At 49.0% G+C, this 24,749-nt stretch overlaps 1 protein-coding gene across 6 annotated transcripts in view; it reads right to left on the bottom strand.

Moving 5' to 3' along the window:
- Nucleotides 1-860: 860 nt before the first annotated feature.
- Nucleotides 861-24,749, bottom strand: part of AP2B1 (adaptor related protein complex 2 subunit beta 1) — a 76,754-nt gene continuing 52,865 nt past the window's right edge. For all 6 annotated transcript variants that reach the window (XM_056506416.1, XM_056506420.1, XM_056506417.1 and 3 more), the window contains 6 exons: nucleotides 23,942-24,087; nucleotides 21,343-21,472; nucleotides 13,169-13,253; nucleotides 12,381-12,467; nucleotides 4,597-4,751; nucleotides 861-3,042 (listed from right to left, as the gene is read on the bottom strand). In XM_056506416.1, the coding sequence (XP_056362391.1) occupies nucleotides 2,968-3,042; nucleotides 4,597-4,751; nucleotides 12,381-12,467; nucleotides 13,169-13,253; nucleotides 21,343-21,472; nucleotides 23,942-24,087 (678 nt within the window). In that variant the 3' untranslated portion in view covers nucleotides 861-2,967. The remainder of the gene's footprint in view (nucleotides 3,043-4,596; nucleotides 4,752-12,380; nucleotides 12,468-13,168; nucleotides 13,254-21,342; nucleotides 21,473-23,941; nucleotides 24,088-24,749) is intronic.

Raw genomic sequence — 24,749 nt, 5'->3', positions numbered from 1 at the left:
CACAGGACATGTAGGACAGGGCAGAGCCCTGAGCATCCCACAGCAGCTTTTATTCCTGTTGGGCCAAATGCTGCCCAAGGCTCACCCCCAGCAGGGAATGAGCACACCAGGGAGGCACAGCAAGACCAGACCCCAAGCCAGCCTGTCCTTGTTGTTACCTGACACCTGCACCTGCTTCTACCACAAAACCATCCCAGTGCAGGGCAACACTGGTTAATAAGGTACCTGCCCTCCACAGAGGATGGAGGTTCCCAAAAACCCAGGTGCTGCTAAACCAAGGCTGGGCAGGGTGAGGGAGAAGGTTACCCTGCTCCAGAGCAACACCCCCAAACCTGCTGCATTCTGTTGGATTTCTGCCAGGGGGGCTGCCCAGGTTTGGGTCTGGCCTGGCAGGTTTTGCAGCCCAAACCTTCTTGCTTGAGATGGGGCCCCAGATGGCAAAGCCCTCTGAAAAACAACAGCACCAGTGCAAAGCAATCCAAACACATCACTGACTCCCAGGATTTTATCATTTCACCACAGGGAAAACAGGTCACACCACACACAGCCCACCTGGGACCCCAAAAGGGCTAAAGGTGTACATCCATCTTCTGCTCCTCACCTGAATCTGTCCCTGCTGCCCTTTGAGATGAGGAGAAGCAGCTGTTGGAGGACCAGGGAAACTTGCTGCCTCCTCCCCCTGCAAGCCCCAATTTTGAGGGGCCTGTGCTGTAGAAGTGGCTGGTGGAAGAAGCAGCCTAGTGAATAAAAAACCTCCTTCCCACCAAATCCAGCCTTCAGCCCTGTTGCTCCCCTGGGCAGAGCCAGCAGCCGGGGATGGCTCCTCTCCCCATTCCCACAGAGCCACACGCAGTCAGAGCCTGGTGGAAATGAGTTTATTGACACGGAGGGGAGGGCAGGTAAAGCCTGAAGAGCGACACCAACTGAGCACTCCAACGAGCAGGGGCAGAGGGAACACCAACAACGAGCCCCAGCTCTGCCCCACCCCAAAAACCAGGAAGGAATTTGGCAAGAGAAGGGGGTGCTCAGCAACCCCTCCCTCCTCCCTGCCCCACACAGCATCGCACTCGGTGCTTCCTTAATTGCTCTGTTAATGGTTTTTACACTACACCCGCAGGGCTTGGAGCAAATCCCTCCCAGCACACGTGGGCAGGGCTCAAGGGCTGGGCTGCTCCAGCTCTGCCCCACTTTCTCCCCCCAGCTGGAGCACAGGGGCTCCTACACAGGGACACCACCTACACAGGGTGGTGCAGCTCCTGGGCCCTGCTGGAGCCTCTCCCAGGAACACTGTGACCTTTTCCCAGCACTGGGTTCTTGGCTGCAGGCAGTGCCAAAGCCCTGATGAACGATCTCCCACCGTGAAACATTTATTGACTTGGAAAGTGGCATCTAAAAGGACAACAGGGGGGGTTGCTACACGCAGGAGCTTTGTTAGCTGGGGAGGAGATGTCCAAGCATGCTGGGGAGGGTGAGGCTGCTCTGGACTGGGGCTTGGGTTAAGCAGGACAAGCTATGGATGGAGCAGGGACATGCAAAAAGCGTTGCTTTCACTGCTGTTGCTGCAGCACTGAGTGGTTGCAGTGGGATGAGTCCACAGCTGTGGTCTGGAAGGGAAACAATCCTGGCTCTAAGGGACAGGGAGGAAAAGAGGGGCCAGGGCATGGGGCTGCTTGGGACAGGGACTCAGAGCAGGAACCTGGCTGGCTCTGGTCACTGTGTGTCTCTGGGCACAGAGAGTGGAGCTGCCAACAGGAGAAATGCTTCCATGACCTGCTCCACTCAGCCCAGCTGGAAGCTGGATGCCCCAGGCAGGGAGGGGGCAAACTGCCAAGCCCAAACCATCTCCCACATGCCCCAGCCTGGGTTTTGGGGGCAGCATGGCAGCAGGCAGAGCCACTCTGCTCCCCTGGCATCCTGGGGCACTGCCAGCAGCAGCCCCTGTCTGCAGGGGCCTGGCTGACACCTGCAGCCCCGCTGGGGAAGTGGCATTGCCACATCTGGATGTGCCACCACGAGCCTGGGGATTGCCAGGGCCGGCTCTGGGCAGGGGGGCACAGCTCAGGGAGGGCTGAGAAGGCAGCTCAGCCTCAGCAGGCACAGAAAGAAGGGGAGGAAGAGGGGCTGCACATGGGTGGGGATGCAGAGACCACACCAGGAGCCTTTTGCTCTAAGGACAGGCTCAGTTCCTTCATTTCATCCACTGCTGCCCTGTTACCCATCCAGCCTTCAGCTCCTCCCCACCCAAAAGCAGCCTCACTCCTCAAATCACCAGCTCATGAGGCAGGGAGATGGCTGGAGTGAAAACACAGCACAAGAGTAATAAACTCCCCTCTTTAGGGCTCCATCCCCCCTGGACCAAACTGATGGCTCTGTTCCTAATTCCCCGAGGCTGTGCTCACCCTGCTAGAGCCCAATGTCCCTGCAGGGCTCCCAAGACTTCCTTGAAATCACCTTCCTGTTAAGCCAATTACAATAGAAAAACTCAAAAAAAAAAGTATAAAAATATAAAATGAAGTGCAGTGTTATGTTTTCAACATTTTGCCTTGTTTTAATGAGCAGATGTGTGGTTTTTGCTCGGTGTTTTTTTGTTTTTCCAATGAGCAGTTATTTTACAAAATCCAAACTACACCTAAAGCCATTTAGAAAACACTGAACATTGGCACAAAATGGAGAAAAGCCCACGAGAACAGATGAGTGAGGGGTGAGGGGGACATGGGAGTAGTCTGAAGCAGTGGTTACAAACTCCATGGACGCTAAAATTACCAAAGGGGTTTGTTCCCTATCATCGTTAGCACGTGGATACTAATTGCTACCTTGTTTAATCAGTGCCTTTGACTGAAATCCTACACATGAATACAGCTGCTTCCAGTTAGGAGTGCTTTTCCCCCACGCTGGTGGTGAAGGAGGCTCTGGGGACCCCTTTTCCCCCCCTCCTTCTGCAGGGCGAGGCACAGGCTCCATCTCCTGTTAGTTTTTCAAGATGGCATCGTAGGCCTGGTAGATGTACTGGGACACTTCTGGAGCTCGGCATTTCAGGGAGAGCTGTGGAGAGAAGAGGAGAGGTTAGTGCTGGGGTAAAGGGGGGCATGGCTGCTGACAAGCACACTAAATATTTATCCTGCTTTCTTCATCACCAACCTCAAACTGCCCTTTCAGAGCTTGCTGCAAGCAGGAGGAAGACAAAAGCCAACTCCCACTGTGGGGCTGCTGAATTCTCAGCAAATGTAGGGCAGGAGGAAAGGGGACATGGTCCCACACTGAGACAAGGGACCTGTGCTTGTCCTCAGGCTGCAAATCACAGCACTAAGCCCAAGGGCTTCAAGGATCTGCTGCTCAGTCCTGATGGACACAAACTTGGCTGTCACTCCTCTCTAAAGCAAAGATCAGGCTGAGACCAGGCTTGCAGCACCAAACCTTGTGCAAACACTTTAAATCACCTTCCGTCGCTCACATTCACCCCACGGCTCCCCAGACCACAGATTTCTCCTGCAACTCCTGGCACAGCTTCCAACAGGAGATAAATCCTCTAATACCAGAGACACACAGGTCCCTCAGAAGGGCAGTGAAGTCAAAGAGAAGTCACAGGGTGCATGAGGCAGGACAGAGAGCTCCTTCCCACCAGCCACGGGCTGCTGCCAGCACAGGGCCACAGACAGGCGGGAACACGGCGGGGCATCAATCTCCCCTTGTCTGCAAGAGGGGGAGGGCCCCTGGCAATGCTTCCTTGCTAAAATCTCCTGCCTTTATCTTGGGTAACCTTGGCAAGTCACTGCTCACTGCCAAGCAGGCACTGTCCCAGCTCCCTGGTTCTGAGCCCAGCCCAGCTGTGCCATGCCCTGAGCCCAGCCCAGGCAGTGCCATGCCCTCTGCCCTGAGCCCAGCCCAGGCTGTGCCATGCCCTGAGCCCAGCCCAGGCAGTGCCATGCTCTCTGCTCTGATCCCAGCCCTGGCTGTGCCATGCCCTGAGCCCAGCCCAGGCTGTGCCATGCCCTCTGCTCTGATCCCAGCCCAGCTGTGCCATGCCCTGAGCCCAGCCCAGGCAGTGCCATGCCCTCTGCTCTGATCCCAGCCCAGGCAGTGCCATGCCCTCTGCTCTGATCCCAGCCCAGGCTGTGCCATGCCCTCTGCTCTGATCCCAGCCCAGGCCCATGCCCTCTGCCCTGAGCCCAGCCCAGGCTGTGCCATGCCCTCTGCTCTGATCCCAGCCCAGCTGTGCCATGCCCTGAGCCCAGCCCAGGCAGTGCCATGTCCTCTGCTCTGATCCCAGCCCAGGCTGTGCCATGTCCTCTGCTCTGATCCCAGCCCAGGCTGTGCCATGCCCTGAGCCCAGCCCAGGCTGTGCCATGTCCTCTGCTCTGATCTCAGCCCTAGCCCATGCCCTCTGCTCTGAGCCCAGCCCAGGCAGTGCCATGTCCTCTGCTCTGAGCCCAGCCCAGGCAGTGCCATGTCCTCTGCTCTGATCCCAGCCCTGGCTGTGCCATGTCCTCTGCTCTGATCCCAGCCCAGGCTGTGCCATGCCCTGAGCCCAGCCCAGGCTGTGCCATGCTCTCTGCCCTGATCCCAGCCCCAGCCCCTGCCCCCTCTCTCAGCCCTCACTGTGTAGTTGGGGTTCCCGGGCTGGATGCGCAGCTCTGCCAGGATCCAGATGCCGTTGGTGAGTTTCAGGGACTGGTAGAGCATGTCCTGCCCCTCCACGTTCCTCTTGGCTATGGTGTAGACATTGTTGTTCTGCAGTTTGCTGGAGACAGTGTCTTGGGAGAGAAGGGAGAAAAAGCCACATCTGTTACTTCACATCCATCATCTGCAGAGACAGGAGAGCCCTGAGGAGCATTCCCAGGATGCAAGGGCACAGGGAAACGCTGGCTCCTTCTCTGGGGACAGGAGCACACATGACAGAAGGAAAAAAACTTCAATTTCTCTCCAGGGACCCACCCCAATCCCTTCAGGCTGTGATCTCTTGGTAAGTATTTGCCCATTTCACAGGGCTCTCACTGCCTTGGGTCACTCAGGACTTGATCAAGGTGAGACTTTCAAGGCTGCTCAGAGGGGAAGAGCAGCACAGACAGAGCAAACATCAGGCTCTGGATGTCTGTAAAGGGGCACAGTCACACTCTGGGTGGAAGATCCCACACCTGATAAGCATCACTGGCAAATTCCCATTCCTGGTGCCCAACAGCAGAGATTTAACTCCCTGTTGGGTCATTCAGAGCAGGTTGGGCACTACTGAAAAAATATGAAGGAGAGAAACAGCCTTAAACCCAGAGAGCCCAGAGACTGGAAATGTGGGATGCTTCTGAAGGAGCACAGGGAGCAGGAATGCAGCAGAGAAGCAGCACAAAGTGACCATGCAGCTCTAATCCATCGCTGCACCTACAGACACAGAGATCCACAGAGTGCCAGATTTGAGAGTGGACACCAGTCTGTGCTGAGGGACTAGAGAGAGGACAGCAGAGCCTGTTCAGGCACCAGGGAATGGTGGGAGGTGGAAGAAAAAGGGTGTGGATTGTTTTGGAAACAAATCCACAGCCTGATGCAGACACTTGGATCCACTGGCTCTCCCAAGGCAGCTGGAGCCTTTGCTGCACCCCTTTGCTCCCTGGGCTCCAGAGCAGCTCCCTGCAGGTCCAGGATGGTTCAGGCATCCAGCTACCCAGACACACTCAGATTTAGGCTTCCTCTCTTCCCCAGTTACTATGGAAACTGGCAGATATATGTAACTAATGAGATCTTTTGCTTAAAACCCCTCACTGCCTGTCTCCTCCTCCCACCCATACTCCTCCTCTCCACAATAAACTCAGCCAGACTTGGGACATGGGCAGTGCAGAGCAGTCCCCTGCTCACAGGGATTAATCCATGCTGCAAGGACATCACCCACCAGGAAAGAAGCCCCAGTTCCCATATTCTCATGCTCCCAAGCCATCAACAGGAACACCCAGGCCTTTGGGAAGGCATAGTGTCCAACACAAGCACTGGCTCAGAGAACACATCCTTGTGTGAGAGGGACATTGCTATTAAATGGGATTTTGTTTGCCCCATTTTGACAGGCTATGGTTAAACCTCACCCTCTGGATGTGTCTCCTGAAGGTGGAACTATTGGCAAGGACTTTCTCCAGCAATCCTGACACCTGCCACAGCAGCTTCCCCTCTGCTGGGAGATGCTGTCAGAGTAAAGGCATTCCCTGGGGAGCAGGGATGCAGGATTGGAATGAGAAGCTGCAATTTTGGCAGCTACCCCACCACCTGTGATGGCAGAGCAGGGCAGCTGTGCTGGGGAGCTCAGCAGGTGAGCACAGCCACAGAGCAGCTGCTCTGACACCAAAACCTTCATGTGATGGCTCCTCCTGCCATGGAAACACCCCCAGCCTCTGCTGAGGGGCAGATTTCTGAGCAGGAACATGCTTGTAGGGGGATACAGGAAGGGAAAGTGAGGCAGGGCAAACCCTAGGAAAGCCTATTTTCTGCTCCCCTGACCTCAGTTACCCCCCAAAGAGCACAAAGAGTGCCCCCAAAAGATGCCCAGCCTCAGCCAGAGCAATGGTGAGCAGGCTGGAGCTATGCTGGGCTTGCCTGGCCCTGCTGCCCCCTCTCTGAGCACAGGTTTGGGGTCTGGGGAGAGCCGACCCCCTCTCCCCCCAGGTAGCAGCTCCCATCCCTCCTGTGCTCTGGAGTATCAGCAATTTGGATTTTGGAGATCATCAGAGTTGCTAAGCAACAGTGGCAGGCAGTGGCTGGCTGAAGGCAGGACCGCTAATGCCATGTGACAGCACAGCCTCTAAAAAAAAATAAATAAAATAAACCCAGGCAGATCTTGCTGGGAGCAGGGAGCTGAGCCTGGGCCCCCAGAGCCCAGGGAGGCAGGAGCAGGGCTGGGTGACTCTGGGGACTCTGCAAACCAGAGCATAAGAGTTCTTCAGCAAAGCAGCACAAACCACACCTGGCCTTGCACAGCAACTTTCTTTTGTCTTGAGGTTTATTCTGACAATCCTCCTGAAGTACAAGGGAAGGACACAGGGAGGTTTGGCCATCACCAAGGCCAGGGAAGCCTCTGACATCAGTTTTCAAGGCTGGTTTCTTTGGTTTGTTTTCCTTGTATTTTCCTTTGTAAACAGAATTCTTTACCTCAGTCCCACAACAAGCAGTGCACATGGAAATACAGGAACACAGGAGGAACAGCTCCACAAGATCTCCTCCTGTGCACTGAAGTAAATCAGTAGTTTTTAACAGCACTTTTCTCCTGGGTAAAGCAAAGGATGAGCTTAAATCTTCTGCCCATCAGCTTAAGAACTTCACATCTGAACTCAGAAAGCCAAGGTGAGCACCTGGCAACCAGGAGCTTTGCACAAAAGACAGGCACAACAACACTGACCATCCACCTTATCTGAACTTTGTGGCAATCTGCAACTAGCAGTCTGGATCAGAAAGTAAAATTTAATGCCTATATTTTATGCTGTGATAGCTGAGAACATCCTTGTGCCATTTCTAGCAGCACCTGAGTGGTTCTGAGCATCCAGCCAAGAACTGCATTCAAATACCAAGCACAGACTGATCCAGTGGGGAGGCACTGGGGGCAATGTTGATAGTACATTCATTTTCAAGACATATAATATGCACCAGTTCTGTAATTTATTAAACTATCAGCTACAAGATTTGCACTTACAGAAAAAAACAACATACCATGCAAGCTTGTGTATGATTGTCCCCCAGGTTGTTTCATCAAAATAAAATCCAATTTCTATTTGTTCTGGCATTAGCAAATTATTTGGGGGAGAAAAACAAAGTGATCACTGCATACCAATAAAGCCATGTTCAACTCCAGACATGAAAGCTGCTGTTTCACACCAAATTGTGGACTAGTAATAAACAAGTAAAACCAAAATTCCTGTGCTGAACAGCACAGCAACTGATTGAGTGCCATTAAATGGAGGCAATCTCCATGTGCAACTCAGCTCATCCTCTTCCACTCTGTGGGTTTGGGGAAGCAGTGTTTAGGAAAAAGAAAAACATTTAGCTCATCTGATTTGCATATCCTAATGTAGTGATCCCTTAGAATTTAGTCAAACTTAGCATGTTAAAAAAACCCAGTGTAAACAAGGCAAACTGAGCTTCAGTGCACGCTCGGTTATGGGAGAAACCTCAGTTGCACCAACAGCACCCAGAATATTTGAGCTATAACACTTAAGGAATCTATTTTCATGCACTAGATTCATGTGTTTTCATTTAAAAAAACCCAAATCAATTAATCTAGCACTGGATTAATAAGAGATAAGAATGCTGGGCTATAATCACGACCTTGTGTTTTCATTATTTCTGAATGAGGTTTTCTCCAGGGAACTTTCCCAACCTCTTCCTAAGAGGCTGATACATGGAACAGCTCTAATGAATTCAAGATGTGCAGGGCATCCTAAGCACACCTTGGCCCCATGATAAAGCTCCAGAGAGACTTGTTCCTCCACGGCCAGAGAGCTGCAGCCCTCAGGAACAGCCTCAGGCCAGGTCCATCTCTCACCACTGGGAACCTGAGCCCCAGAATTCAGCACTCATCTCTCCCTGAGTCACTGGGAACGGTGGGAATACCTTCAAAGGCCCAGGATTTGCTTTTCTGGGAAGCAAAGATGGTGGAGACAAACATCAGACACTTTCCACTTAAAGGTACCTGCTCCTCATCCCACAGCCTGGCACTTTATCCTGGGCTTCCCTTGCTGTGCTCTGGGCTACCTGCAGCAGCCAAGACTTTCTGGTTGCTCAGTACTTTGGGATGAGCTGCCAGGGACAGGAGCTGTTTTTGCAAGCCACCAATGCTCAAACCAAACCTATCTGGTTTGCCTTGTGGGCACAGATGGATCTTTTACCTACAAAGGCCTGGGAGCACAGACTCCCACAGAAGCTTCTCTGTGTTTATCTCCTTTATGTTTGAAGGAAGAAAAGCAATAACCTGGAGAAAAGCCTGCAGTTTGCACAGGAGGTGCTGTAAGGTGACTGTTGCACTGTGACAGACAGCTCTGGATGTACAAGAAACTCACACACTGCTTTTCTGACAGATAAAATCCCAGCCCTCAGCAAATCCCTGTTCCAAGCCTAACTCACTTCAGAGCCAGTTCCACTCAGGGGCTCACAGCAGCATCCTGGCTCTTTTCTGTTCTTGTCCAGCCTCTCCCCATTTCTTAACAGCTCCCAGGCACATCCCAACCTCCTGGTTGCACACAGCTCCTGTAGTGTCTGTCACACTGAACATCAGCTTCTTCATCACCCCTCCTTGCCATTCACTGCTGTAATTCCCCAGCTCCAAACCCCTGTGTATTCTTCATTTTCAGCTGCATTTCCTTACTTTTCACCTCCTTGATTAGTCCTGTCTCAGCCCAGACACTTTCTAGAAAGCCTCAAGTGCACTGCCTGCATCTTCCTTACAACATCCCCCAAGCCTCCTGCCTTTCCCTCTGTAAAATCTAAATAGGGAATATGTGCTGGGTGTTTAGAGAGAAAGAAATTCAAATTTCAGCTTCTCCACTGAGGAAGAGCAGCACCCCCTGCTTGGCTGTTCTGCAGAGCCTCCAGGATGTCTGCAGAGAACTTCAGCCCTGCTCCTCACATGGCACAGATGTGAGAACTCAGGGAAGTGAAGGTTGTTTGCAGCTGGGAGAAGAAAGAAAAGCTGGGAGAAGAAGGAAAAGCTGGGAGAAGGAAAGCAAAGAGAATGAAAAGCAAGGAGAAGGAAATCTGTAAGAAGGAAAGTTGGGAGAAGGAAAAGCTGGGAAAAGCTGGGGGAAGGAAAATCAAGGAGAAGGAAAGCAGGGCTCTGAGGGTGCAGGGATCACACTCCTGAGCAGCCTCTCCCAGCACAGCTGCTCCACATGGCTCCAAGAGGCTGCTGGAGCTGTGCTGGGGCACAGCACTGGGAGCAGAGTATTTTTAGCTGCAGCTCCTCTCACGTCACTGGGCTGGGATCAGAGAGGCTGAGGCATGAATGGTGTCTGAGCACTCAGCACCTGGTGGGTGGGCTTGGGCTAGGAATGAATGACTGATCCCAGCAGGGATAACAACTCAGGGATAAGGACTCACTCCAAGCAGTGCTCCTGAGCTGCTCCCTGTGCTGGAGGGCTGCACAAACCCAGCCTCTCCTCAGGTCTGGTGAGGAGCTGCTGGAATCTGCAGAGTTTTGTGCAGCTCTGCCACGAGTGCATTGCAAACCTGCAAAGAACACCACAGCCACTGACAGCCCAAATTGAGAGCTTTATTGTGGTTACACATCTCCTACAGGAGAGTCTTTGGAACAGGAATCAGCCCTTCCTCCACAAGGATCAAAAAGATTTTATATCCAGACTTGCTCTTCTTGGAAGAAGGGACGTGTCTTAAGCCTATTTTCACTGGATTTCAACAGTCAAGATTGTGAATCTTGAAAAATTATCACCCTACTGAGGCACATGACCAGGCACACACCCTTGGTGTAAACTAGAATATGGATTCAGCTCCTGCCAGATTTCACCAGCCTATTCTGCCTCTGCTCTGGTGTGTCTCACTTGCCATGCTGTCAGAAGTCTGCATCCCTGAGGAAGCTGGAATTACAGCACTCCATGGGTTTTGGATTTGGATGATCCTTGGAAGCAAGGCTTGATGCTCTTAGGATGGTCTGAGCTAGAGGAGGTTACTGCTTGTAGGAGATCAAGGTGAGCAGGCTGAGTCAGGGTTGCACTGGTAGAAAAAATACAAGGGACATGAGATTTCCCTGGTTTTCCCTCCTGCAAGCTCTTGGCCCAAGCCCAGGTGGTCAAGGCAGAATTGCAAGAGGCAGGATGTGTCAGCAGCAGAAACACAGAAGACTCAGTGGATGGAAGTGCTGGAATCTGTTTATGAGGTGAGACCTACTTTCTGCTGTGCACAAGCCAAAGAGGCTGGCAGGTCCTGGCAGGTCCTGCACTCCCCTGAGCATCCTGAGGGATGGATTGTGCTCTGGAAAGGCTCTGTGGCCATGCTCCTCCCTGGAAAAGGCTGCAGATCCCACTGCAGAGGAACTGCCTGGTGTTCCTGAGAGCTGCTAACTTGTTCTCCTGAGCATCCCAGGCCTGGGCAAGCAGTCTGGCCCTGAGCTGGCAAACTCTTTTGGAATGGGGAGCATTCTGTCACTTCACATTTCATTACATTTTCTTCCAGAGGGAGGAGGAGGAGGAGGCCAGGCTGCAGGACAGCCAATCTTCCCAACCACCCCCCTCTCTTATCTCAGCCACATCCCCTGCTAGGCAGCACCTCAACACCAAAATGAGCAGTTTCCAGTGTTTCTGATGGGAGATAAAGAGCCCTGGATGCAGCCAGGACATGGCCAGGGCAGAAGGCACCAGCAGCAGCAGCTCTGCAGTGCAGGGGGAGAGGCAATGCCAAGCTTGGTCAGGAGCAGAGGGATGACTGGGGGAGGCACAGAGGTTGTTCTCATTTGAAACCTCACAGTGAAATCAAGTCATAAGGTCCAACAGCTGCTATTTTCCCCCTCCTCTTGCGTGCTCCATCTTTTATATTCCAAAATAGTAATAATTATGAGTACAAAGAGACCCATGGTTTCTGTCTGCTATTGAAGCACGAGGGTGTTCATTGTGTAATAGCAGGCATGAGAGAATAAAAAGGTTACAGGGCTGGTAATCAATAGGGACACTTCTTTCATCTGTGAAACAGAGCAGCTTTTGGTAGAATCACTTGGCTCCTGTCCAGAACCTCCTGAACAGGAGCAGAGCTGGCCCCATTCCACTCTTTTACACTCCCTTATCCTTCAGCAGTAGTAAGGTCACACGTACAAGATGCTCTCAGAGGCAACTCCACGGCCAAACAAACTGAGCAGGACCAAACATGATCAAAATGCATCAATATCTCAGCTAATAACAGCAGACCCTTCCCATACATCCTGTTCTCCACAAAAACCCTACTAACCCTATAGTGTCTGCAGGGTCAATCTTTCAGAGCAGAAAGAAGAAAGAAGCTGCCAAAAGGTGAAGTGAGTGGCCCAGGGTGATGCAGTAGGGCTGGAACACTTTGTTCAAAACTCACAGCAGCAGGACAGGGTTGCTGAACAGCCCCAATATCACATTCAGCTCCATTTAAAGAGCAGCTTTGCAGGGAAGCAAAGCACAAAAGAGAAAACAAGAATACAAGGTCCAGAATGAAAGGAAGAAACAGATCGGTCAAATCAAAGACTTGGGATTTTAGATGTGCTTTTATGGGGACCCAGCTGAAGTTTTTGACTGAAACAAGCCCTAGGATCCCAAGCTTTTCTATTCAAAAGTGCAATACTTACCTCTTCATTAGCCATCAGCTTATTTTACTAAGGGGATATCAATAAGGTGATGTTTAATGGTAATACCTCAAAAGTGCTCTCAGCATGGCAGAATGAAGCTACTCACCAGCATTCAGGTGACAGTCTTTAATCTGGAACTGAAGCTCATTCTCATTTGGAATATCCTTCCATGTTGCAAGGAAAACCTGGCGTTCTAGAAACAAAAAAAAACCCCATCAGCACTGTGGGATCTTCACAGGACCCCCCTAGATTAATTAGCACACCAAAGAATGTTTCAAGGTAGACACACAAAAGGGCTTTGGTAACTTTTTGCCCTGCTGGGCACAGATCCAGGATTTACTCCTATAACAACCTCAGTCCCTTTGTAAAAGCAGCAAAGCTTTCATGGATTTTGGCCCTCCCCAAAAGAAAGATAGTCTTTGCCATATGAGCTGTTTACAAGCCAAGAACATGCAGGATTTGACAAGAAGGAAGGAGATCACATATTTAGGATTATGTTAGTGAAAGCTGCTCAATTCAAACAAAAAATTAATAAAGGTGACTAGGAATACACAAGTTCCAGTGAAAATGGTATGGGGGCAAATCTTAGATCCATTCAAGTGAATCAAACTATCAAAAAACTCCAGAATGACAACAACCCCATCTCAAACAAATACAAAAAAGAAAAAAAATCAGCTTCAAAGAACACAGATCCACCCCTTGTCTGGCAGAGAGAATGAGAGGAGGGGACCTGGGTTCTGGCAAGTATTGGAGCTGGAGGACAACAGGCACAGGCCACCAGGCAGACCTGCTGAGATGCAATGGCTTGAAGGTCAAGGCACAGGTGACAGCCAGCTGGGCACTGGGAGCACAGCCTGGCTCAAGGAGGCTCCCCACACACCTCAAAGCACTCACCCATTTTGCCATCCTCCACAAAAAGCACGTTGAGAGGGATTAGGCAGCTGAAGTAAAACACATCAATGTTGTTTTTCACAGCCACCTGTTACAGAAAAACCAGGGAGGTTAAAGAAGCTCTCTCAGCTGGAAATCCAAAGGGATCACAAGATTCCTCACAGTCTCATCCCCCTGGAGCTCTCTCTGAGCAGAGGCCAGCTCTGAATGGATGGTGCTGAATTCCTGGGCAGTTTAAGACAAGGACCAGTCCCTGCTCCATTTTCACTGAAAGCTGCCCAATCTTCTCCTGTGAACCTTTCACTGTGCTGCTTCAGAGCCAATTCCACTCAGGAGGTCACAGCAGCATCCTGGCTCTTTCTGCTCTTGTCCAGTTCTCCTCATTTCTTACACATCCCAAACTCCTGGTTGCACACAGCTCCTGTAGTGTCTGTCACACTGCACACCAGCTTCTTCATCACCCCTCCTTGCCATTCACTGTGGTAATTCCCCAGCTCCAAACCCCTGTGTGTTCTTCATTTTCACCTGCACTTCCTTATTTTTCACCTCCTTGATTAGTCCTGTCTCAGCCCAGACACCTTCCAAAAAGCAAGTGGGTCTCTTGCCTGCATCTTCCTTGCAGCATCCCCCAAGCCTCCTGTTTTTTTCCCTCAGCAAAATCTAAATAGGGAATATGTGCTGGGTGTTGATTCCTGGGAGAAGAAAGCCCTGCTACAGAGCAATCAGGTAACAAAAGATCACTTGACAAAAGACTTAATTCTCAGTGTCATTAAACTCCACCAGCCAGGGAGTTTTTGCCTTTATCACACACACTTGCCATGTTCCCCAGTAATCTCTGCAAACCCAGAGCTGCTGGGACAAGCAGGAGCAAAGGAAGGTCTGAGAGGTGCACTGTCACAACACAGCACAGGAAAAGGCAGCTCTGGGCTTTATTTCATGCCTCTCATGCTCTCCCACGTCAGCCCACACAGTGAGAGCCTGCCATGGGAGCTCAGCTCAGCAGACACCTGCCATTGCTGCAAGGAAGGAATTTAAGCCTTGTAAGAAAGACACAGAATTGAGGTTGTGTGGGGAATTTTGGGAGCCATTTGAGCTCCTACTTTGTTTGAAAAATCCCAGAGGGAGTTCTCCAATTTGTCACCCTGAAACACAAACCAGACCATGCTAAATGCTGAGCCAAAGGAATAAATTTGCTGCTACAAAGATTTATGGCAAGACAAACTTCATTGACATTAATAATTGATACATATTGATGCCCTACTGGGAAAATCTATTGTCCCATAGGGGCAAGTTTAGAAGGACACCCACAAATGTTGGTAAAAACCAGCTGTGGACAGACAAGGAAGGGGAATAAAGCAGTCAGCTGATCAGACATGCATGCAAGCCAGAGACAAGTGGAAGGAGATCAAGCTCCCAAACAAACTTTCCTGGCAGTTGGGAGGTCCCAGAAGTGCAAAGAACTGCAGAAAGGTAAATGTGACACACTGTGGTGCTCCTGCTTTTCAGCCATCACTAAAGATAGCAGCTTATATTTAATTCCCACAGTGCAAACCAGATTAAGAAGGGATTAGTCCAAAGCCCACTAAAACCACGTAAATGATGGTGCAGCTGAGGAAAAAATTGGGATTGGCTGCCTGTAACAGGGAGCTGTTACATGCTCTGATTGCTGGCGTCATGCTCACGAGCTGGAGTGCTCAGTGCTTGAACCAGAGGCACCAGAGGGGTAAAAGCAGAATGGTGGGTGGACTTCAGTGATTCACCACTGCAAAACATGATGGAACACATTGGGTGAGGAGCCAAAAATGCACCTCAGGAGTCTGGGAGGGGAGAGCTGCGGGAGGGACAGCAGGGTAGCCATTCCAGATGCTGTGCTTGGATATAAGTCATGGAGATGAGCCAGAGGAGGGAAAATTGAGGCTAAATGTCTGGGAAAACCAACAGTGAGAATTATTAAGCAGCACTAAATTCCTCTGAGGAAGAGAGAAGCTCCAGTGCTTGGACTATTTAAAATCAGCCCTGACAATGCTCTCAATAAAAGGAACTGTAGGAAAACAACAAAGCATAGCAGGGACTACACTGCACAACCCAAGATCTTTTCCAAGTCTGATTTAATGATTAATTGCCTTGCCTTAGAACAACAGAGATTACTTAGCTTTTGTAGCTAATTGTTGTTGCCATACAACAGCAGTTTCTTACAAGAGGGGCTGGAAAGCAGCTCCTTCTCTCCAGTCACGGTTCCAGAGGCACACTCTGAATTAATATGCAAGCCCTGTCCCTGCAGTTACAAGGATGCTATAAAAAGGTATCTGCTGACCTGCTTCTCAACTCTGCACAAACACACTGAGTAAGCTGCTTTGGCTATCTTGGGAGAGCTACCCAATTAAGGTGCTCTGAAGTGCAATTTCTACCCAGTAAAGAAGAATCAAGCCACATGGCAGCCTTCCTCCAAACTGCATCACTGGACTCAGGAATGACATCACATGTCACCTTGCTGGCAGCTGTAATCATGCAGGAATGAGCACAAGTCACTTTTGCACACAGGATGGAAAAAACTCTCTTTAACCTACAGCACTGGGACATGACTGGGGAGCTCCTCAAAGTGAGCTTCCATCATTCACCATCACACAAACTGTGCTCCACAAGATCTGGTCCATAAAAAGGCACCTGCAGACACCTGGATGGGGAAACTCACCCCAAGAAGAGGCCCCCTGAGCTGGTAACAACTTCCCAAGGTCAGGAGGATCCAGTGCCATCTGACAGGCTGCAACAGCAGCCAGTGGCAGAGAGCAGATCCACAGCAGCATCTGGAAGAAGCTGAGCAGGTAATAACAGTGACTTCCCCAAAAAATCCTGTGCTGCTCAGGTGGGAACATTGTCCTGAGACAGGCACAGGCAATGACATTTGATGTGATATCAGGGGCTGAGAAGTCTCTCCAGGTTTGACATGCTTGAAAGGAACCTCTGCTTGCATTCAACAAATCCTCCAGTCCAGACTAACTTTGCTCATGGCTCTGCTTTAACCTCCTGACCTGGACATGAACTATTAAATCTCTAGCTAGACCTTTAGCTTCAGACATTTCAGAGTTGAAACAGAAGCATTTTTAATAAAAATGGCTTTTCATCTGTGATCTTTTAGAGAGAGAAAAAAATATTAGTACTTTGTGAATTTAGTCAAGCAGCCTACAAAGCTCTGAGGGATAGAAATCAAAAGGTGTCATTTTTGTGTGATGCTTGACTGTTGAAAAGGTGTGAGCCCACTAAAAATTGGCTCAGAGTTTCAAATCACTTATGTCTTGTTCATGATCTGACTAGAGGGAACAGCACCTGTAGAAATGACCCCTGGAATATATTTGCTCACCTTACAGCATGAGCACCCTTCTGAAGAGCTTTCTTGCTGTCCAGCCCTCTGACAGCCCAAACATGGTATTTTGGGGAAGAAGTGCCTCATAAGAACAATGTCAAGTTATTTTCTTCAATAGTGTAGGTTTCTGATGCTTTAAATCTCAGACTTGAGCAACAGAACTGACTTTCAAAGTCAAGTCTGAAAGCAACACAGATGCTTTCCATCAGCAGCAAGTACACAACATACCCACTTGGAATCCCATTAGCACCTACACTAAATTAAGGATTTACTTAAGTTGGGTTTTGCTTTAGAGCCTGGTAACAGCCAAACTGTTAAGGCAAGAACAACTCTTCTCTGCAGAGCCTTTTTTACTTCACAAGGTCACAGCTTGCTCTGTGAGTCTGCTGCTCTGCCCCCAGGGAATGCTGCTCCTGCACTCCATTTCATGTGACAGGTAGGGTTCTCAGGATCCCAGGGGTGCCTGCAGCCTCTGCCAGCTGTGTGCTCTTCCCACAGGGATGAGCCTGGAGCCAGGGCTGGGCTGTGCAGGCACAGCCAGGCTGGGCTATGTCAATGGTCAGGAACACAGAGTTACTGGGAGGGCTGTGCTCTCGTGTGCCTTGCTGCACTTCAAGTTCAAAATGTACAATTCATAAATGTGCTGTACCATGTGGCAGACGTGCTCCTAACCTCCAAACCAACAGCTTTCCACAGCTGAGTGAGGAACTGGCCACAGATGCCAAGCTGTGATCCAAATCCTTAATGCAGAGCGTTCCCAGGAGTGTTCTTAGCTGAACTAAGACTCTCACAAGCAGAGAGTGTTAAAGAATAACCCAGGCAACAAAACCAAGCAGCATCTTCCCCATCTAGCTACCCACAGGTAGCTGGTCAAGGATTCTGACACTGCTCACACATGAGCAGATATTGTGTCATTTATCAAGCAGGTTCTGGAGGGTGAACATCTGCTGGCTGGAATTGCTGCTCACAACGATTCCCACAGAGAGCTGGATGTGTGAAATCTGTCTCCAAGTTGTGTGTTTGTGACCTGAGATGCATTAACAGTTCTGATGAATGAGAGCCCCAGCGGTTCTGCACTGCTGTGGAGGAGCACAGGTGATGAGTTACAGCAGAGCTGAGACTGGAAGGATAAGCATCATCTACTGCATTAGCAACACTGATATTTCCTCAGTGAAGAAGCTGCACCTTCCTCCTCTGTCTCTACAAAAACGTTTTGCCAAACTCATCTCAAGGAACAAAAGTGTCCTGCACCTCACGCTGCCCAGCAGCAAGTCTGGGTTTCCAAGTGCCCCTCCTCAGGGAGAAAAGCAGCTGGCAGATCCTTCCCTTTCCATACTCAGATAATTTTACTGAATTAAATAAAAAAACAGTTGAAAAAATTCAAGCTCTTTTCAGCTGCAGCAAACAGGGCTGGCAGCTGCCAGCAGGATGTGACACACTGATGGTGCATTCTCAATGTGGATCCCAAGAGAGAGGCTCCAGCCTCAGGCAGACTTGCTGCTGCTCCAGGAGTTCCTACAGCTTGTTTTCACCTGCACTGTCTCCTGCAAGGAGCTATCATCTCACAGAAGAGATTATTCTATTTGCGCTATGACAGGCCAGGCCTGAGCTCCAAAACTCTGGCTGCAGGTTGGCTCCACTTCACCCATTCCCAGGATTAGGGGAGCAATATTCTCGTGTGCTCCAGTGGGTATTCCAATTTCACAGCATTTCATAGCTGTTAAAATGTCAATTATTAGCAACAGTGGTTCTCTTTAGCATAGAAAGGCTCTCAGCCCAGGCATTTTCTAATTCCAAATTTGACTTGAAGAACTATCTAGAAAGACTGAATATTCCTCACCAGTGCAAATCCCTGTTTCAGAAGGCACTTTCCTCTTGGAGAGCTGATGGCCTCACACACGTGGTGGCAAAGATATCTCAACCAGCCCATCCCTCCCACTTGGTATGGCCCCAGCAGCCCACATGTCACCAGCTTTGATTGTGAAAAGGCAACACTGCAGGAGCCAGGGAGACCTGCACAACTCCCAGAGATGTCTCCATGGCTATCAAGCACCCAGCCTCTCACAGACCTCTGGGCAAGGGCTTGCTGTTATTTATTGGTGCCATGTTCTGACCACAGCACCCACAAGCACCAGGCAGCCCCCAAAATAATGACAGGCACTGCAAGGGTGTCCCCCCCACCAGAAATTAGAAGCACACAAATAACTAAGTCAGCTTTTCTTTAGCAATAGGCACACTCCAAAGGCAGCTTTTTAATCTGACAGCAGCTTTTCAATCTAACAGAAGTGAAAAATTACCAGAGAGCAGGGATTGGGGTTTGTTCAGCCCTACAGTGCTGTGTCCAGTCAAGCTTCACCTTTTGGATAAATCTCTGCCTCACTGGGGGTTAAAGCTGAGTCAACAAGTCATGAAAATGATCAGGATTATTTTGGGATGCAAGGGAGAAGCCTGGCATTCAGTATCACAAGATGCAAGGTGACTAGCAAACACAAGACTCTTCAGCTATATTTTACCTAAGTAAGCCTTTGAAAATATTTCAGTCTTCCTCATCTTCTTGCAAAAACGTCTTTTTCGTTACCTTGTCAAATATTTTAGTTTCTCTCCATGATTACAAATGTCAAGATTAAGTGAGCTGTATTGGGTGAAAGATTAGAAATGGTAATAAAAATAACCCGAACAAGACTTGAATTCATTACTTCTGAAATAGTTGCCTAAGGAATGTACAACTAGTCTTTGAAGTGTATAATTAACATGACAAAAAGTTGAAAGCTATCAGTTTGGTAACTTCAGGACTTATTTTTCTTGTTACTAAAAACAAAAAACTCCCACCAGAACAGGAGATGAACATAAGGTCCTCAGGTTCAAACCAGCCCTGCATCTGCTTCAATGTTCCCTAGCTGAGGAAAAAAACCACATTAAATAAATTCAACCTGATGAGTGTTTTGGTTCTTCAATGACTACAGGAACATTTGTATTCTCTACTCCTGTATTATGCTATAAATTGTTCCCTAAGTAGGTCACCAAGGCGATTTCTGAACGTTTCAAGACAAATCTATGTGAACCCACAAAACAAAACCAGAGCCTTGGCTGTCAGGGCATTGATAGATCTCCATCAAGCCCACTGCTGTCAAAAAAGTAAGGGGAGTGCTCTTTTTAACTTGGCATCTGCTATCATGATTCAACTCTTTGCAGAGAAATATACTATTACTCCATATGGCAGCTTCCCCAATTGCAAAAGGGCAGCCAACTTCTATGGCAATGAGAGCGTTAGCAAATTAACAACTGAGTCTGGCACTAATGAATGCTCCACTGTCTCAATAGAAGGTAGCTGGAGGTTTCCTCACATGTTTTCTCTTAGCTTTGTTCTAGCAGGAGATGCTACAAGAAACAAACTGTGTTCCAAGCCCTTCAGAGATTTAATAACCCAAATACTTCACTTCCCTCCTGATCAAAGGAAGCAGCGACTTGAGAGTGCCTTGCTGAGAGTCCCCAGTGCAGTGGAGGCTGACTGGGACTGTCACCTCCACATTCCCTTCAGAGCAGGAGCCAGATTTTGCCACAGCTGACCCAAATACCACCTCACCTGCATGACCTGGCTGCAGCTCTTACAGAGGCTGGAAGGGCCCATTGTGGAGGACAGGCCATGGGATTCATTCACTGTCTGTGCTCTGCTCCCATCGCGTGACTGTGCTCGGAGCCCGAGTGTGGGACTGCTCCTTTGAGTGCCAGAGAAGCTATTTCAAGCTGTTAGCCCAAAGACTCATCAATAAGTCATAAGCCCCAGAATGGAAGTCAAAAGAAGGGGAAAAAACAGTTGCTCAGGCAGAATAAATAGTAACTTCCATTGCATTCTCTGAAACTAGAAAGCCAATGAGCTGCTTCAAAATATTCCCCTCCACAGGCTGCTATGCTGCAGGAACCCAACCCAGCTCCACCTCCTGGAGACCTGAAGTGAGAGAGAGAGCTGCAGTACAAGTTAACTGCATTTTGGAATACTGGGAAAATCATCCTAGAGGGCCCAGAGCAGAAGCAGGAGTTGCTGACCTCCCTCCTACAGAGTGGCTGCACATGGCAGCAGTGGGGAAGAGCCTCCTTCCAGGGAGAACTGTCTGCCTGATGAATTCCAGACTACTGGAGACAGGCTCTGGTCCAAAGCAGAGGGGAACATCTCCCTGGATCTGTCCTGTCTTTATCAGATTGACAGCCCAATTTGATAAAGAGGCTCCTCCAGGGAGTGCTGTCCCTGCCATGCACCAACACCCTCATTAATGAAACATTAGCTGCTCACGTCATTTCTCCTCTGCCTTTCCTGGAACACACAGCTTGCCTTGGATTAAGTTATCTGGGGCAGGGATGTGCCTTTGTGAAGCACCCTGGAATTTAAGAGCACTAGAGAAATATTAATCACTCAGCAGTTGCCATTCTTCCTGCAATTCCTTTGATTGCCTCAATTCTTAGTGACAGCTCTCTCTGCCTGCTCCACCACAGGAACTTTCTCTACTCACACCTGCTCCAGGTCTTAAATCCAGCCCAACTTCATGCCCAGTTTACAGAATGGTGTTACTGCAACAAAGCCCTTTATCTACACAGATGCAAACAGTTGTTTTGAGGTGTTTGAAAAGTCACAAAATCCAAGAAGCTTCCATTTCAGTTTTTCTGGGAGAAGCTTGGAAAAGGAAGAGGAGTTTTGGCCAGACTTGAGGTTTGACTGTTTATATGTGGTACTGTGTGATTAGAGTCTTACCACATTGTGTTGAGCCAAACTGGGCTGAGCACCTGCTGAGCTCCCCCCTGCCCTGAAGGAGACAATCCTTACCTGGAGGTTGTTCAGAGGCTCCATTTTCATGACTGGTCCCAGAGTGTTGAGGGGCAGGGAGACATCAATACTTTGGTTTGGCATCAGAGGTGTGTGAATGGCCAGGGGGGTGCTTGGGATGACCCCAAAACTGGGCAAGAGAAAAACAGAGGTGATGAGAGCAGCCCTGCACTGTCCAAAACATGTCCAACGTTCCTTTTGTCAAGCACCACCTGCCTCATCTTCCCACTACTCCTGAGCTGCCCCTGCTGCTACTCCAGGGAGGGAACACAAATGAGCAGACACACTAGAACAAGGCATGGGAAACTCACTCAGGGGGATCTTGCTGACAAATTCACCACCCTGGCCCAGGGAGCAGCTCCTGGGAACTCTCCCATTACCCACATGGCACCAGCCTGGCCAGCAAGGAATGACCTGGACACAGAGCCAGGTGTTGTTTCTCTGCTCCTGAGCTCCAGAGCACTGCAGGTAGGGTACATCACACACTGCATGGCTGCTGCACCCCTGGGAGCTGTGGCAGAGGGACCTGGAGGCAGCACAGAACAAATAGCCAGCCAAGGAGAAACATGTGGCTTGGAACAGCACTGCAGAGCAAATGATCCAACACATGCAGCTGCCTGGTCCTGAATGACAGCACCTGGCACAGCTGCCTGCTTGGAGGCTCCTTCACTGGGGATGTGTCCCAGCAATGTTTACTTGCCTGTTCAGTCCAAGGAACATTTAATTCCTCAGGCACCTCTGCTTAGCATGGAGAAGAGGGAAAGCATTTCACATTTAACACAGCACTCCTGTACTACAGACCAGCTGCTTTCCAAAAGCAGATGGAAGCCCAGATGTTTTGGTGTCCACTCATAAATGCATTTCTCTTTAGCAGAATTCACATTAGCTCAGAGGTCTCAGGGCATTTGCAGGATGGATAGGTGTGTATTTTTATTTTATTCACTAAAAGCCTGATGCTGTCTCTGCACAGTCAGCCACATTTATCAGGTTTGTCACCCTTTCAGAAACCAATAAATGCCCCATTCTTGCTTCTCCTTAGTTTTCAGCTCTAGGAAGCTGAAATAGGAATATTCCTAGCAAGGGCTTAGCCACATGATTTTCCTTCTGCAGCCATTTCACCTTGGAGGACACAAACCCCTTGTGTTTTACCTAGGACTCAGAGGGGAACCAAACTGGCAGCTGGCTACTAAGGGGCTTTGATATTACACCACACCAGAGCTTGAGCTTTCTTTTATTTTTTTTTTAAAGCTTTATCCCAAGACTGCAGTGAATACCATTAGCAGCAGCAGAAAAGGAGGGAAAAGCAATAGAAACTTCCCAATCACAAACCTTAATGTTTACACTTAAAAGAACCAGCCCTCTGCAGCTCTTTCTACTGCACCAGGCACAGTGGAAAGCATTGACAGAACAGCATTTGTGAAAGAGTAAATAGCAGTAGGTTGTATATGGAGCTTGTGCTCCAAGATGAAAAACTGCTGGTTTACTGTACAGTATTTAAATACTATACAGTATTTAAACTTTCTACATCCTCAAATACCATGTAGGTGTGGCTAAAACATAGCATGATGTATGGGGAAAAAAAAAATCACAAACAAAATGCCTTTTCTTCCAGGCTAATTTGTGTGAAACATTCACATACAGCAGCTTAACAAAACTCTCCAGAAAATATGGCAGGCTAGGGAGAACATTTACTAAGACTTATTTAGCATAATGACTTTTCTAAGTAAATCTTATTCGTCCTAAGAAATCCTGAATTTGCAACAGTGAGATTAAAGAGATGGTTTCAGTGGATCTTCAGCAGAGAGAACCCTTTTCCAATGAAGTGATATCAAGGAATACAGAGAACATGTCAGTCACAAGATACTCTTTGCAGTTTTGATAAGAAGTAGCCTGGTCCTTGCTGAAGATAACACACAGCAAAGCACAGGATAAGCTCTCTGGAAAGGGTATTTGTGGGAAGACACCATGGCTGTGCTGCCATGTCATGTCCTTTGGCTGAGATGGGTTTCCAAGAACAACCTGAATTCTATCATCCATGCTCTAAACTTTCAAGTGGCTGCTGCTTCTGACAGAATTGTTCTGCTGCCTATTAGAGGGAGAACCACAGGCTCCCAAGCTGCAGCTCCTTCAGTGACAAGCAGCTTTATTAAGGAGCCCTGTGCTTCCAGACAGTCTGAGGGGCAGCACAGCAATGAAGTCAGGAGGCAGAGGCATCATGGCTTGATATTTGTGCAGCTCAAATCTGCCTCTCTGTGCTCTTGTTTGGCCCAGGGCACTTACTGGCTATAAACCCACCAACCTGCCTAACAACTCATGAGGCTGCTGAAAAACTCCACAGAGGTTAAATGGGGCAGATGCTGTTTCAGAGCTGGGAGAAGGATGGCACTATCTGCTGCCTGTTTCCTTTCAGATTTATCAGTCTGTGTTTTCAGGCCTTTCACACAATTTTGGTGTGATGGAGAGTTCAGGCTGTATCATCCAAGCTACTTCCATAACTGCATCATGCACCTAAGCACAAGCCCTCCTTAAATTAAGCAGTGTAGGCACAAACTCCTTTCCCAGGAGTGTTGAACACAGTACGTTGCTAATTATTTCTTACCTGTTCTTATTGAACTGAATGGCAAAGTCAGTCATGTGCTGCAAAGCCTTATTGGTAAAGTTCATCTCCATGTAGATGTGTCCCTGCCTGTGGCTGAATGTGCCTGAGATCTCCAATCCTTTAGCCTTCACTGCAGGCAGCCAAACCTTGAAAACAAGAGATGTCATTCAGCATGAGCAGCCTGGCCTGAAGATAACAAACAAGCAGAGTTTTCCAATAAACAGAAATCCTGAGCTCAGAAATCCACCTACATTGGCACACTGGGCCCACAAAGGCTAAAGAAACACTACAGGGAAGAAGGGACATGGGGTGTTGAAAGGATGGAGCTCACCACTGAGGAAGAAGCTTGCTGCTCCTAATCCATATTTGTTCACAGCACTCACAGAAGAAATCAAATTACTACAGCATTAGTGTGCACAAGAGCAGGGACAGCTTGTGGCCATCACACCATAGTGAGACTCACCCAATCTGCTGCTGGACTTCTCCAAGGGCTGGTTGGGCTATTAAGGCAGGACAATACTAAAGTTTAACCAAATGAAATCACAGGGCTGATACTATTATCTGTTGGGTTCTGGATTCCTAAATCACCTCTGCAGGAAAAACCCAGACCCAGATCTGAGTGGTGCAAAATGAGGCAGTACTTAGCTCAAAATTACTGTGGGTTTTTTTGTATAAGGTGCAATAATTGCAAGGAACAAAAACCTTGAGTATGGTCTGCATCCTCCATTTCACAGGATGATTTAAAATTATTCATTCATGGAGTGCTAATTAAGTGCTAATTTTTGTTTATTCCCTTTCAGGAGCCTGA

The sequence above is a fragment of the Oenanthe melanoleuca genome, chromosome 19 (assembly GCF_029582105.1).
Source record: "Oenanthe melanoleuca isolate GR-GAL-2019-014 chromosome 19, OMel1.0, whole genome shotgun sequence".
NCBI lineage: Eukaryota > Metazoa > Chordata > Aves > Passeriformes > Muscicapidae > Oenanthe > Oenanthe melanoleuca.
This window is presented reverse-complemented; position numbering and strand designations above follow the sequence as displayed.